At 45.8% G+C, this 12,113-nt stretch overlaps 1 protein-coding gene across 3 annotated transcripts in view; it reads left to right on the top strand.

The window, feature by feature from the left end:
* TBC1D1 (TBC1 domain family member 1) overlaps nt 1–12,113 on the top strand; it is a 235,778-nt gene that overhangs the window by 207,147 nt on the left and 16,518 nt on the right. For 2 of the 3 annotated variants that reach the window (XM_012812647.2, XM_023507992.1), the window contains 2 exons: nt 5,408–5,652; nt 7,687–7,846. In XM_012812647.2, coding sequence (XP_012668101.1) covers nt 5,408–5,652; nt 7,687–7,846 — 405 coding nt within the window. Of the gene's footprint in view, nt 1–5,407; nt 5,653–6,018; nt 6,133–7,686; nt 7,847–12,113 lie in introns of those variants that run through there. The other variant, XM_023507993.1, reaches the window with a different exon arrangement.

Raw genomic sequence — 12,113 nt, forward strand, 5'->3', positions numbered from 1 at the left:
ATAAGAGAGGACATTCTACGATAGGGTGGCGTTTCTTACAGCACTATGCCAGGACACCTGCAGGGTCTCTTGAAGAACGTGTGAGAAACGGTTCCTAAGGGCACTGTCCCTGACCAGCTGCTGCTTAGGAATTTCTGGGTGAGGGGCCAGCTTCCAGGTGATGCTGATGTGACTCCTGCCTGAAAACTGTAGGGTGTGGCTGGGCGCCCGTAGCTCAGTGGTTAGGGTGCCAGCCATATGCACTGGGGCTGATGGGTTCAAACCTGGCCCAAGCCTGCTAAACAACAATGACCAAACAAAAAAAAAAGCCAGGCATTGTGGCAGGTGCCTGTAGTCACAGCTACAAGGGAGGCTAAAGCAAGAGAATCGCTTGAGCCCAAGAGTTTGAGGTTGCTGTGGGCTATGATGTTATAGCACTCTACAGAGGGCAACAAAGTGAGACTCTGTCTGAATTAAAAAAAAAAGAACTGTAGGATGAAAGCTCTTCACCTTCATGGAATGAAGAAGGAAAAAAATCGTCCTGAGAAACATCCCTAAGTGGAGTGAAATTCTTTCACAACACTTACTTTGTGCAGCATTGAAAGAAGGTTAAGCTCTCTGGCGTTTGGAACTGTGGGCGCCTCACAGGAGAGACGTAGCACGTCTCTCCATTTAAACACGCAGATGCAGCATTGCCGTGTGTCTTTTTTATGTGAATTAAAGGGGTTCTTTGCGCTTGTGTTTGACTCTCCACTTGACAGTCCCATTCTCACTTTGTGTATAAAGGTAGACTCTACCTTAGAGAAAAATCTGAAGGCCCTGCATTTCTGTAAAATACAGTTTAAAGGATCAGTGTTCATATCCCAAGGTAGGAAGGATTCCATGGTTTCTACCCAGTTTCCCTCTAGGTTGGTAGAAAGGAGATATTTTTCCCAACTGCCATCTTGCAGAGCCTGAGTGCCTCTCCTGGGGTGGGTAAAGTCTGCTCTAGCCTGGCTGGTTGAGTCCAAGACTCAGTCTAGAATCTTTTTCCAAACTTTGAACAAGTACAACAGACAGTAAGCAGTGTTGGGCTCGTAGTTAATGTGCTTTGAGTGGGCAGCACCGTGCGAGGGGCTGAAGGTGTTCTCAGCAGCGCACTGCCCAAGGCCCAGGTTCTCCGCTGCGGGTGCACGTCACGTGTGACCCTTATTACATACACTTCCTGCCTTCGCCATGTAGCTTAGTCTTCCAAGTTGGGATTGGAGGCCGCCATGCTCAGCGCTGGGCTACATGAATGTGGATTGTCCAGCGGATGCTTTTAACCTCACTGGTCCATGCCTGCCCACATAGTGTGCCTTCCCCTCCTTGCTCTGGGTGTGCTGGGGAACATGGGTGGGTTATAGTGTTCGCCTAGAACAATGGTTCCCAAACTCTTGACGTCAGGCTCATTTTCACTTTGAAAATTATCATGTAACCCAAAGAGCTTTTGTTTACATGAGTAATTTCTCTTGTATTGACCATATTAGTAATTAAAACTGAGAAAGTGTAAAAAATACTTACGTATTTACTTTAAAATAACTATAATAAACTCATACATCTAAAATATTATGGAAAATGACTATTTTCCAAAATAAAAAATGTAGTGAAAAGAGTGACATAGTTTTTACATTAACAAAATCTAATGTCTGATTTGATACACATAGAATCCTCTGGAATATCCTGTTTGCTTCGTTCAGTCTGTTGTGGTTGTTATTTGAAATATTCAAAGAGAAAGTAGGCTGTGCCCAGATCTGGAGTTGGAAAAGGGAGACCTCATGGACCCCTAAAAGAATCTTAGACACCCCCAAGGGACTTCAAACTGACCATACCTTGAGAACCCCTGGCCGAGATGAATGTAAAACAGGAATGTAAAACAGCGACCTTCCTATACAGCATATCCCCCACATTGACTGTAGCATAATATATGACTATATTGCAAAGTCAGAAGGGCAGTTGTTCTTCTGGTCCCGTTAGTCAAGAGCTAAAGGCCAAGGCGGTGTGGCTGGTTGCCCATGCTCGTAGTGGACTCGGAGGCCTTTCTTGCTGTGCTAAGTCCTGGCACTCTGAAAATTTGTTCTAGATCAGCCAGGTTTGTCCAGGACAGGTTTCTTGTGAAAAAAAAAAATAAATTAAGTTTCTTGGGTGGTGCCTGTGGCTCAAAGGAGTAGGGCACCAGCCCCATATGCCGGAGGTGGTGGGTTCAAATTTAGCCCTAGCCAAAAACTGCAAAAAAAAAAAAAGAAAGAAAGAAAGAAATTACAGTTTCTAAAACTGCAACATGGAAGATTTCACTGCTTTATTACTAAAGATCTGAAAGTTTGGGATGCCACAGGTGTTTTGGTGAATCTAGATGGTGATTATGTTACTATTTGGAACTCATATTATCACTTCTCCATATTTATGAGTTCTAGATTTCATGAGAATCAGTTGCTGGGATGAAACTTTTCTTTGCCTCTGGAAGTCTGTTAGGAAGTGAGATTTTCAGGTTTATTGGAATATTATAGTTAATAGAGGAATGGTTCTGCAAGACCGCTCCTCTGCCTTAAAGATAAATTACTTCATGCTACAAAACTGTTCTGAATGTCCCTCTATTCTGCCTTGGGTGGAAGCTGGGTTTTAATAACGTGTGCGCTGTACCTGGAGACAGTTGCCTGTGATTCTACACCAATCAGAGCAACCATTTGCATCAGATGTCCTACTCTGCGAACAGTGTGCTCTGCCTGTGTGAAAGAAGAGGAAGCTCAAGTTCAGAGAGGCTGGGTTGTCCATTGTGAGTGCACATTCCGGAAGTACTGTGAATCTCAGGTGCTGTTGAAGTGCGCACCAGAGGGTAGTTCTAGGCATAGTGATGCTGCTTATAATTTTTTTGCTAGTAAGATGGATGTCGTTCCAGATCTGTAGTTGGTTAGAAAGGCATCCAAGCCTTTTCTACTCCCATACGACTTTGGAACAGATCTTAAGGCCAGTGCCAGTCAGGCCTGTGTCTGCACACTCCATAGAGCTTCAGTGTGACCTGCCCATGGCAGCCTGGCTCTGCCATCAGATTGCCACAGCCCCCTGCTCTGGCTGCACCTTTCCTGTGAGGTGCTTGTCAGAGGCCTATGGAGCACAGAGCCTATGGAGAAATGCTACCTGTTTGCTTTTTCTTGTCAGCTTGCTAATAAAGGTCATTTGTTTAGCAGAGTTTGGCCCAAGAGTTGCATTCATATTATAAACTACTTGGTAGCAAAGCTGGGAGGAAGGCTACCTGTGGAGTCTGCTAGGGGGCTGCCTCCAAAAAATGGTGCACAATTTGCAGGGTCCAGTGCAAAGTGAAAATACAGAACTCCTTGTTCAGACATTATTAAGAATTTCAAGTGTAAGGTCCTTCTAGGCACAGAGCAGTGTGGCCGCTTGGGGCATACACTGGCTAAGCCACTCTGTCCCCACACCTGACAATTGGCCGATGGCTGGATTAGCATAGGTCACTCCCTGGCCTGCCAAGCCCATAATGAGAAGTGGCCACTTACAACCTGGGCCAGTTTGTGTGAGCTTCTTTCTGTGTGGGGTGGTATCTAATAGGAGAGGGTATCTGATTAGCAAGAAGGATAATGCTGACAGATTAAATTTAGAGTAGCTAAGCCTTCCCTGGTGTGTCACCGTGCCACCTGACTCCTGTGTATTTGGCCGCCAGTATCTACTGGGGGATCAGGGTGGGAGCATTCTCGGGAGCCACATGTGACCATCGAGCCCCTGAAATATGGATGCTCCAAATTACCATGTGCTGTCATCAGTCTAAAGAATACACTGGATTTCAAAACCTTAGGATGAAAAGAAGAAGCAAAATGGCTTAATTTTTTAAAATATTGATTGCATAGTGAAGTGATAATATTTTATCTATGTTGGGCTACACAAAATAGCTTACCAAAATTAATTTCACCTTCTACTTTTTAATGTGGCCACTAGAAGATACTAAAGTTCGTGTGCAGTTTGCAGTACAGTTCAGGTGCACAGGCTGCCCCAGATTAGGGACGTGCATCAGCATGACCACACCTCCTCGTAAATCCCTCCTCCACTCACTCACACTCAGCTCTGCACACTGTGCACGGAGACCCTGCAGGAGAGGATCAGGCTGGGAGGGCTGCTGGGGAGGTGTGTGGAGCTTCAGGCCAGTAGAGTGGAGAATTTGTTCTTTGAGCACTGGGGAGCTATTGATTGCTTCCTGGCAGTGTGGGGTATGTTTGAAGGTGATTTGTTAGAGGAAGAGGAGGCAAGAGTGGAATATAGGATAGGAAATCTAGGCAGTAGGAGCTGGGCCATCCTCCTAGAGCAGTGTTTTTCAACTGTTTTTATCTCACAGCACACTTTGAAACGAATCTGTCGTTAAACTTCCAGGGTACACTTAAGTTATGTTGATCAAAAAAAAAAAAGTAAAAAAAAAGAGAATATACTTAGTGTGTTTTAAACTTCCTTCAAAAATAATTTAATTAATGATCTTTAAAAATTTTTGTAGCACACCACTTAAAAAGCACTGTCCTAGATCAAGTTCAGATGACCCATCTGGGTTGATGAGATGCTTTCTACCCAAGCTAGGAAGAGCCCTGAATGTATCCTCCCTCTGCCAAGTTCGAGTGATTAGACTCCCCTTGTGCCTTTGCTAATCCAAATCCAGACAGGTCCCCCCCAGCGTGGCCCAGCTGCACGGCTGCTGTGGCTTGGCTCCAGACATTTCTTCTCTAGTCAAGTCACTTTTCTGCTTCCCCATCAGTCACGTTCCACAGGGCAAGGAGGGAAATTGACAGGTATCAGCCACAAATGCCTCCTGGGCAAAAGAGGTCTGTAAGCCCCAGCTTTTTGTGAAAACAATCAGGATGTTGAAAGCCTTTTTCTTTTATGAAATTTTTCTCTGGAAGGTAACTGTTTTGTGTAAAAGAAAACACTGGCTGCTCCCGAGGCTGTTTCACCTCACTGCCTGTGGTTCAAAGGGCAGAAATGCATGTGGAGGGAAGTATTTGCAGGCACAGTATGGCAGCCTTGGGAAAGCTGATCAGGACTGTGTGTGGCAGGGCGAGGCCTGGGAGCTGCTCTCCGAGGATGCTGGGTGGGGGTGGTGAAGAAGTGAGCTGGCCAGCCTGCCTCTTGATAACGGAGTTATGCCTAGAAGACTGCCAGCTCTCCTTGTTTTTAGACTGAACCAAAGGTGGTTCTTCTAATTCCTTTCACCTGAGCCACCACCAAGAATGCATGAATTATTCCTGCTTTTGACTACAAGCATTATTGCAGCTCATCTTGTTCACCAAGCGGAGGAGGGGGTAAAGGCTGATGGGTGTCTGATGCTGGTTGTGGAGATGTTGCTTTCGCCAGAGGCATGTTGGATTTGTTTTTCTTTCTTTTTTAAAATTACAACTAATACACCTTCCTTGCACAGGGCGGACCTTTCCAACACACCCGTACTTCTCTGCCCAGCTCGGAGCAGGGCAGTTGTCCCTGTACAACATTCTCAAGGCCTACTCCCTTCTGGACCAGGAAGTGGGGTACTGCCAGGGTCTCAGCTTTGTAGCCGGCATTTTGCTGCTTCACATGAGTGAGGAAGAGGCCTTTAAAATGCTCAAGTTTCTGATGTTTGACATGGGGCTACGGAAACAGTATCGGCCGGACATGATTATTTTACAGGTACAGAGTGTGTCTTTAATAAAAACAAATGCTAAGAATGTTTGTTATCCCTCTCCAGGTGTGTCTGAGGAGCTCGTCCACCACCAGGTGACATCGTAGCAGCTGTCATTGTTGATAACGTGCTCTTTGCTGGGCATCGTTCCGGGTGCTTCCTGGGCAGTGATCTCCATGGCAGTATAATAGAAGGATACTAGAATAGGCTGAGTTTGTAGAGGGCAAAACTGAGACTCCAGGAGATGATATAATTGGGCCAGATCACACAGCTGGGGAGCAGCGGAGCTGGGATTTTAAGCCCAGGCCTGACTCCAGGGCCTTCTCTGTTGTGCCCTTTATGAACTACCAGGCAGTCTAACCCCAGCCTCTCTCCTCTACCCCTGCTACTTTCCTCTGCCAGGGAGCTCCCCGCGTCTGTTATCCCAGGTTCAGCGCAATCATCACATCCGGGCAGAAGCTCTTCCTGACCCCCCACTTGTACCACGGGTACGCTCTGCCACATTATCCTGTCTCGTTTCTTTTGCACAGTATGTTCACTGCCAGAAATTATCTTTTTTGTTTACTTCATTTACCTGTTTATTTTCTGACGTTGCTAAGCATGTAAGTTTCATGAGAGGGAAGCGATCTTCCTGGTGTTGGACTGAGTCCCCAGTTCCTGTAACAGTATCTGATGCAGTAGGTGCCTGTCGGTTTTGTGAATGAATGAGGCCATCAAAAACAACCACACCCAGCAGCATGTTCCACCTGCCAGGTGTCGCCGCCTTTCAGAGGTGGGGAGAGCTCTGGCTGCTGCTTCGGGTCATTTGCCAGCGACATGCTGTCCTTTCAGAGCCTCAGGGAGTATCCCAGGAAAGGCCGGGTAGAGCTGAGGATTTTGTTGAGAGCACCAAGTTATGTGATTCAAAATCCTTTTACCTCGACCTGTGACTGTGAACCACAGCAGTGTTAATCTCATAAAAGGAAGCTGTCTTATTATCCAAAAGATTTTTACCCACGTTGCACTTTGCACATGTGCTGCGAGGTTCTTTCTACATTCTCCTCATTATCTTTAATGTGGGGACACCTGTCATCAAGTAGCGGAATTTTCAGTTTTGTATAATTATTATAACATGTGACTCTTGGGCGGATGGCCTTGGTTGATTAGACTCTTAGATACAGAAGAGCCACAGCTGTTGCTGAAGGGGATCACATTGTCTGAGCCTCTGAAAACAGTTTTGTGTTTTTACCCAGTTAGGGCAAGACATAGCCAACGTGAAATACCTCCGTGGGGTTCTGACCCTCCCTAGGTTGTTTCTTTAGCTCGGGCCCAGGGGACTGCTCAAATCTGGGGTGGCTCCAGGATTACTGTGAGCCCTGGGCCTCATTCTGGGGCCCTGGCAACTGGAGTGAGCTTCTTGTTTAAACCACCTCATTCTCTGAAGCAGGAACCCTTAAAGTTCAACCTTAGTTGGAGAAACTTACTTTATCTTAAGACAAATACTAGTCTTCTTGTTTTAATTTGCCTGGGGCTATATGCCTCATCTGTTATAAACCTAAAGAAATGACACTAGTCCTGCCTTTGGAATAATTTCAGGGGGCCAGAGGGAATTTACTAAGTGAACCTGTGCAGTGGACTTTTTCTGGAATCTTGGTCTGCTCCTCTCTCAGCAGGGAGGCTGGCTTTTTATTTCTAGTTCCCCTGGGCTTGGGTTTTGCTAAGAATGTGAATTTGTAAGAGAATTTATGAAATGTTTACACAAGACAGATGTTTATATTCTCTTAGCTAAGGAACCCAAGGGAACAATGAAAAGGAAGTGGTAGGAGAAGGCCCCACGTTCGTGTTCTGGGCCTACCCCTGGCCAGTGCCCTGCCCGGCACGCACTAGTGCCCCAGAAGCACTCCGTGGACAATTTAGTGACAGATCAGTGGACAGCACAAGCTTCATAGAATGTTTAAGGTTCTCGTAATTATTCTGTCTGCCACGCACCCTGTGAGCGGGGTGAGTAGCTCTAGAGGAGCAGCAGGCCTCTCCTTCTCACCACCTATGGTGTCGTCCCTCAGATCCAGATGTACCAGCTCTCTCGCCTGCTCCATGACTACCACAGAGACCTCTACAACCACCTGGAGGAGCATGAGATCGGCCCCAGCCTCTATGCCGCCCCCTGGTTCCTCACCGTGTTCGCCTCCCAGTTCCCGCTGGGCTTTGTGGCCCGAGTCTTTGGTGAGCGTTTGTGAACCTGTTTGCCACCAGTGTTCCCTCCCTCCTCAGAAGAGAGACGCTTAATGCCTTCATGGAGATTCTCCTTATTTTTATACCTGTATTTTGAACAAGGACAGGGTATTGTTTGGTATTCTAAGTTTAATCTGGGCTGGGTTTTGTGATTTTTGAAGTCGGGCTGAACTTAAGATGAAGCTTCCCCGTTGGACTCAGCTGATGGGATTTAGGCTGGGTTCTCTCAGCCTCAGGCTCTCCTCAGCCCAGATATTTTGGAGGCTTGGCCCAGGAGCCTCCAGTGTATAACCCTGCTCAGCCTTTGGGGTGTGACTGTTGACTGGTCATAACCCTGATTCTCCGGGCTACTGCTCCTTCTAGAAGCCCCACTGAGTGTGAGGTGTTTATATGTAAAGCCATCCTGTTTGCATGATTTACTTTCTGAGACCATTATCTCCGTCAAAGTTAAAAGATGTTCATGGGCAAAGTCTCAAAACTGCCTTGAGACGGTAGGAATAGGGCTGTCCACTTGGATACCAGAAGCTGAGTGAAATACTGTGAGCACAACCCCTTCTTACATAGTTTGTTTTTCTGACTTTGGAGCAAAAGCCGTATTTTTGACAATTCAGCTATTTTTATTTATTTATTTATTTTTACTGTGAGGAAGGAGCTTACTAAAAAATTAACAGTTATCATATATCAAGTGTTTTCAAATGTCATTTATGGTCAGTCATTTGATAGCTTAAAAACATGTAATCTTACAGTTTTTAAAAGATTTGTTTTTCAGATTAGAGAACATCTTAAAGGGAATGTTCCAAAACATTGAGGGCGTACCACTTTGGACATACTCTGGGTAAACATTTCACATATTCAAATTCTAGGAATCTGAAAAGTTGCTTTTTAATAGCACTGACGCCTCTTCTTTCTCTCAAAGCACAAGATTTTTATTATTCATTTCAATCCACAAGAACTTTAAGGAATTTCCCGCTTGGCTCTACTAGAAGAATCTGTGTTTTAAAAGTTATCCCTTTTTGCATAACTTATCTCCCCAAATCGATTTTCATTTTCTGTCCCTGAAAAAAAAAATTACTAAAATCAAACAGATATTAAACTCTATCTCCTAATTAAATAGATCTTTGATGAGAATCTTTAGTTCAAAAACAAAAATAACTCAAAGCATCAGAGTTGTGCGCTTAGTTTACTAACAGAAGTTACAGAAACTATCAGATCTATAGCTGTGGGCTTCAGTCTTTCTTGCCAATAATTTTTGTGTTTTTGACTTTTCTTACCCTGGAAATTAGCAGAAAGTCATTTGTTCACCTCCCTTACATTGTTTCCTAGTTCTGTAACTATTTTTCATCAGGGTCATGGAGGGGAATGAGATGGAAAGAGGAGAGTGAGTGCTGTTTGCTAATGCTTTGTAAACAGCTCAGGCATCAAATTACCTGATTTGTGAAGAAATTCTACCCAGGGGACTGGAGTGAGCAGGGCGGCCATTCAGAGTCATCCCTGCCCCGGGGACCCAGGCATGGAAGCTACCGCCTGCAGAAAGTTCTAGGGCTCTAGGAGAGGAAACATTCCATAGGCTGTATAGTGGGTAAACGGCACTAAAAATAAGCAAACTTTGGAAATGACAGCCCTTCTGCGGCAGGGTAGTTGAGAGCTCTGTGAGGCTCATTCTAATAACTTCATGAGTAAAAGCTCCAGCCAGTAGCAGCAGAATATTTTTCTATTATGTAGGCAGGGGTGGGTCTTGGAGTTCTTTGTACATTATGCATAAAGATGCCAGTGTCTGCCTGACTCCTGCATCCCACAGTCCCTGCTGTAACAAGTGGTTCCTGTCCAGTGGGCCAAGGGCTCCTCGGATAGAGGCCAGAAGTGGGATGTGGGATCTCAAGGCTCTGCTGGGTTGTGACTTTATTTTTAAGACAGTCTCACTTTGTCACCCTTTGTAGAGTGCGTTTTCACTCTGCAAAAATGGCTGGGGTTCTTTCCTTTTTTTTTCTTTTTTTCTTTTTTGCACAGTTTGTACTGTCTTTCAGTTCTTAAAAATAAACTTATTAGGTTCCACAGAAAAGATAGGTTTTTAAAAACACTTCAATAGGCTGGGCGCAGTGGTCAGGCCTGTAATCCTAGCACTCTGGGAGGCAGAGGCAGGTGGATTGCCTGAGCTCAGAAGTTCAAGACCAGCCTGAGCGAGACCCCATCTCTAAAAATAGCTGGGCATTGTGGGCAGCACCTGTAATCCCAGCTACTTGGGAGGCTGAGGCAAGAGGATCACTCGAGCCTGAGAGTTTGAGGTTGCTGGAGCTGCGATGCCATGGCACTCCACCAAGGGCGACAAAGTGAGACTATCTTAAAAATAAATAAAAACACTTCTATATTTAGCATTGGTGACTTAAGGGACCGCTTTTGTTTAGCTCCAGGAGAGTAGATATCTTAGTTTTAAATTCTGAGCACACAGTTTCTTTTGTCCTAGGGCCCAGGTCACATTTAAGGTTTTAAGCCTGCATAAAGTTTAAAAACAAATGGATCTTTGTTGACCATTCACTGTTTGATGTCTGAGTAAAGGATTCTCACTCTGCATCAGTGCAGCTCAGGTACTAATCAATGATCTCAAATCAAGTATGTGCTGCTTGGAAGGGCAGCTGCCCACGGTGATGTGTGCACCTGCACCCCACAGGCGGTCACGCTCTGGCAAATGTCTGCACTGCTTTCTGGTGTCACCCAATGTAAAACAGCCTCCTCCTCCTGTGTTTTTTTAGTTTGGGAGCATCTACCTTCCGGGGGGACGAATCTGAAGAAAGGAGCTGGTTGCTTCTGATGGAGGAGGCGGCTGGGGTGTTAGGCTCCTGACGTTTTTCTGTAGGAGTTGCAGCCAAATAGATGGCAGAAGATATGGAAAATAAACGCTAAGGCTTTGGCAGAAAACACAGGGGCTTCCTGGAACACAGTGAAGGCTTCAGAAAAGCTCTAGGATGAAAATAGGGAAAGCAAGGTCGTTTCATGGCTAGGGACTCAGGGATGATGGACATGTGCTCAGGCAGTCAGTCCCTGTGCTGCTCTTCTCTCAGCTGAGCACTGCGGCTGCTGTCACTGCCCCTGCCTGCTCCTGGTGGGATGTGGGGCTGCCACAGCTGAGGACTCAGCCTCCCAGGAGAAAGTCAGGAAGACTGCCTTTGACAAAGACAGGGTGGCTGGAAAAGAGGTGCAGTGTAAGTTCTCACAGAAAGACTGCACTTTGAGATCACAGGGGGTTTCAAATAGAGCTCCAATTCCCAGTGACAGGCTTCAGAGGAAAGGACTTGTTTGCGTTGTTCTCAGGGACTAAGGGAATAACGTGCAAAGTGGTGGAGTCAGCTGAATTTAAGATCCCCTCTGTTTCCTGATATAACCCTTTGTCTGTGGCTTGGAGAAGGAAGAGGCAGGGGAAAGGTCCCACTGGTGGGTTACAGATTGCCAGCTAGGCTAGTGTGCAGCGTCTCAGGGGTCCACTCCAGCAGTTTACAGTGGTTTCCAAATGCAAAACATTAGCTCACTTTTCCAAGGAGAATTATTGTTTTTTTTTTAAATGCCTAGAATGCAAATGCATAAGAATTAGAACATAAGAAAAATAAAAATAATTGGTTTGGGCAGCAGGTTTATGGGTAATATTTTTCTTTATTTTAAAATTACATGTAATTTAAAAAATCTCAGGTAAGAGAAAAAAGTGTTAATTGTAAAGGACAGTTTCCCCAGGTGTCTTCAGATAAATTTAGGAGCCCGTTCTTCCCAAGTAAAACTTTAAAGGGGTCCTTCCTTCATCTGAATGATCTGATTTAAGACCTCTGTGGTCTAGTAGAAGCTTCCAGGGCTGAACTTTCCCCTGGGAAGGAAGGGCACTTTGAGAGGGAGGAATGATGATGACCTGAGGATTACCTGTGGCTGACAGGCATTTGGGAGCCTGCTGGTAGGACTCAATCAGCACAGCCGCCCTAAAAGGTGGCTTTTCTCTGTCTGAAGCTAACCAGCCCTTGCAGGGATCAGACCCATAACCTGGTTCTCATTAACATCATCTCCTTACTAATGTGCTGACCTACTCAGGAAAGAGGGACAGAGAGCCGCTGGGGACACCCTGCTTGCTCTGGGTCAAGTGTCTTGGCATGGGCAGAGGCCCTTGGTGACCTGGTGACCTGGCTCTGCCTCCCTGCTGTTTGCTCTCCTTCCACCCCCTGGAGCCAGAACTGGCCTCACAGACAGTTTCCAGGCTCCTACACGGGACTTGGTTCTGTCAGGC

This window comes from Otolemur garnettii, unplaced genomic scaffold, assembly GCF_000181295.1.
Source record: "Otolemur garnettii isolate 467f Iridium unplaced genomic scaffold, OtoGar3 scaffold00214, whole genome shotgun sequence".
NCBI lineage: Eukaryota > Metazoa > Chordata > Mammalia > Primates > Galagidae > Otolemur > Otolemur garnettii.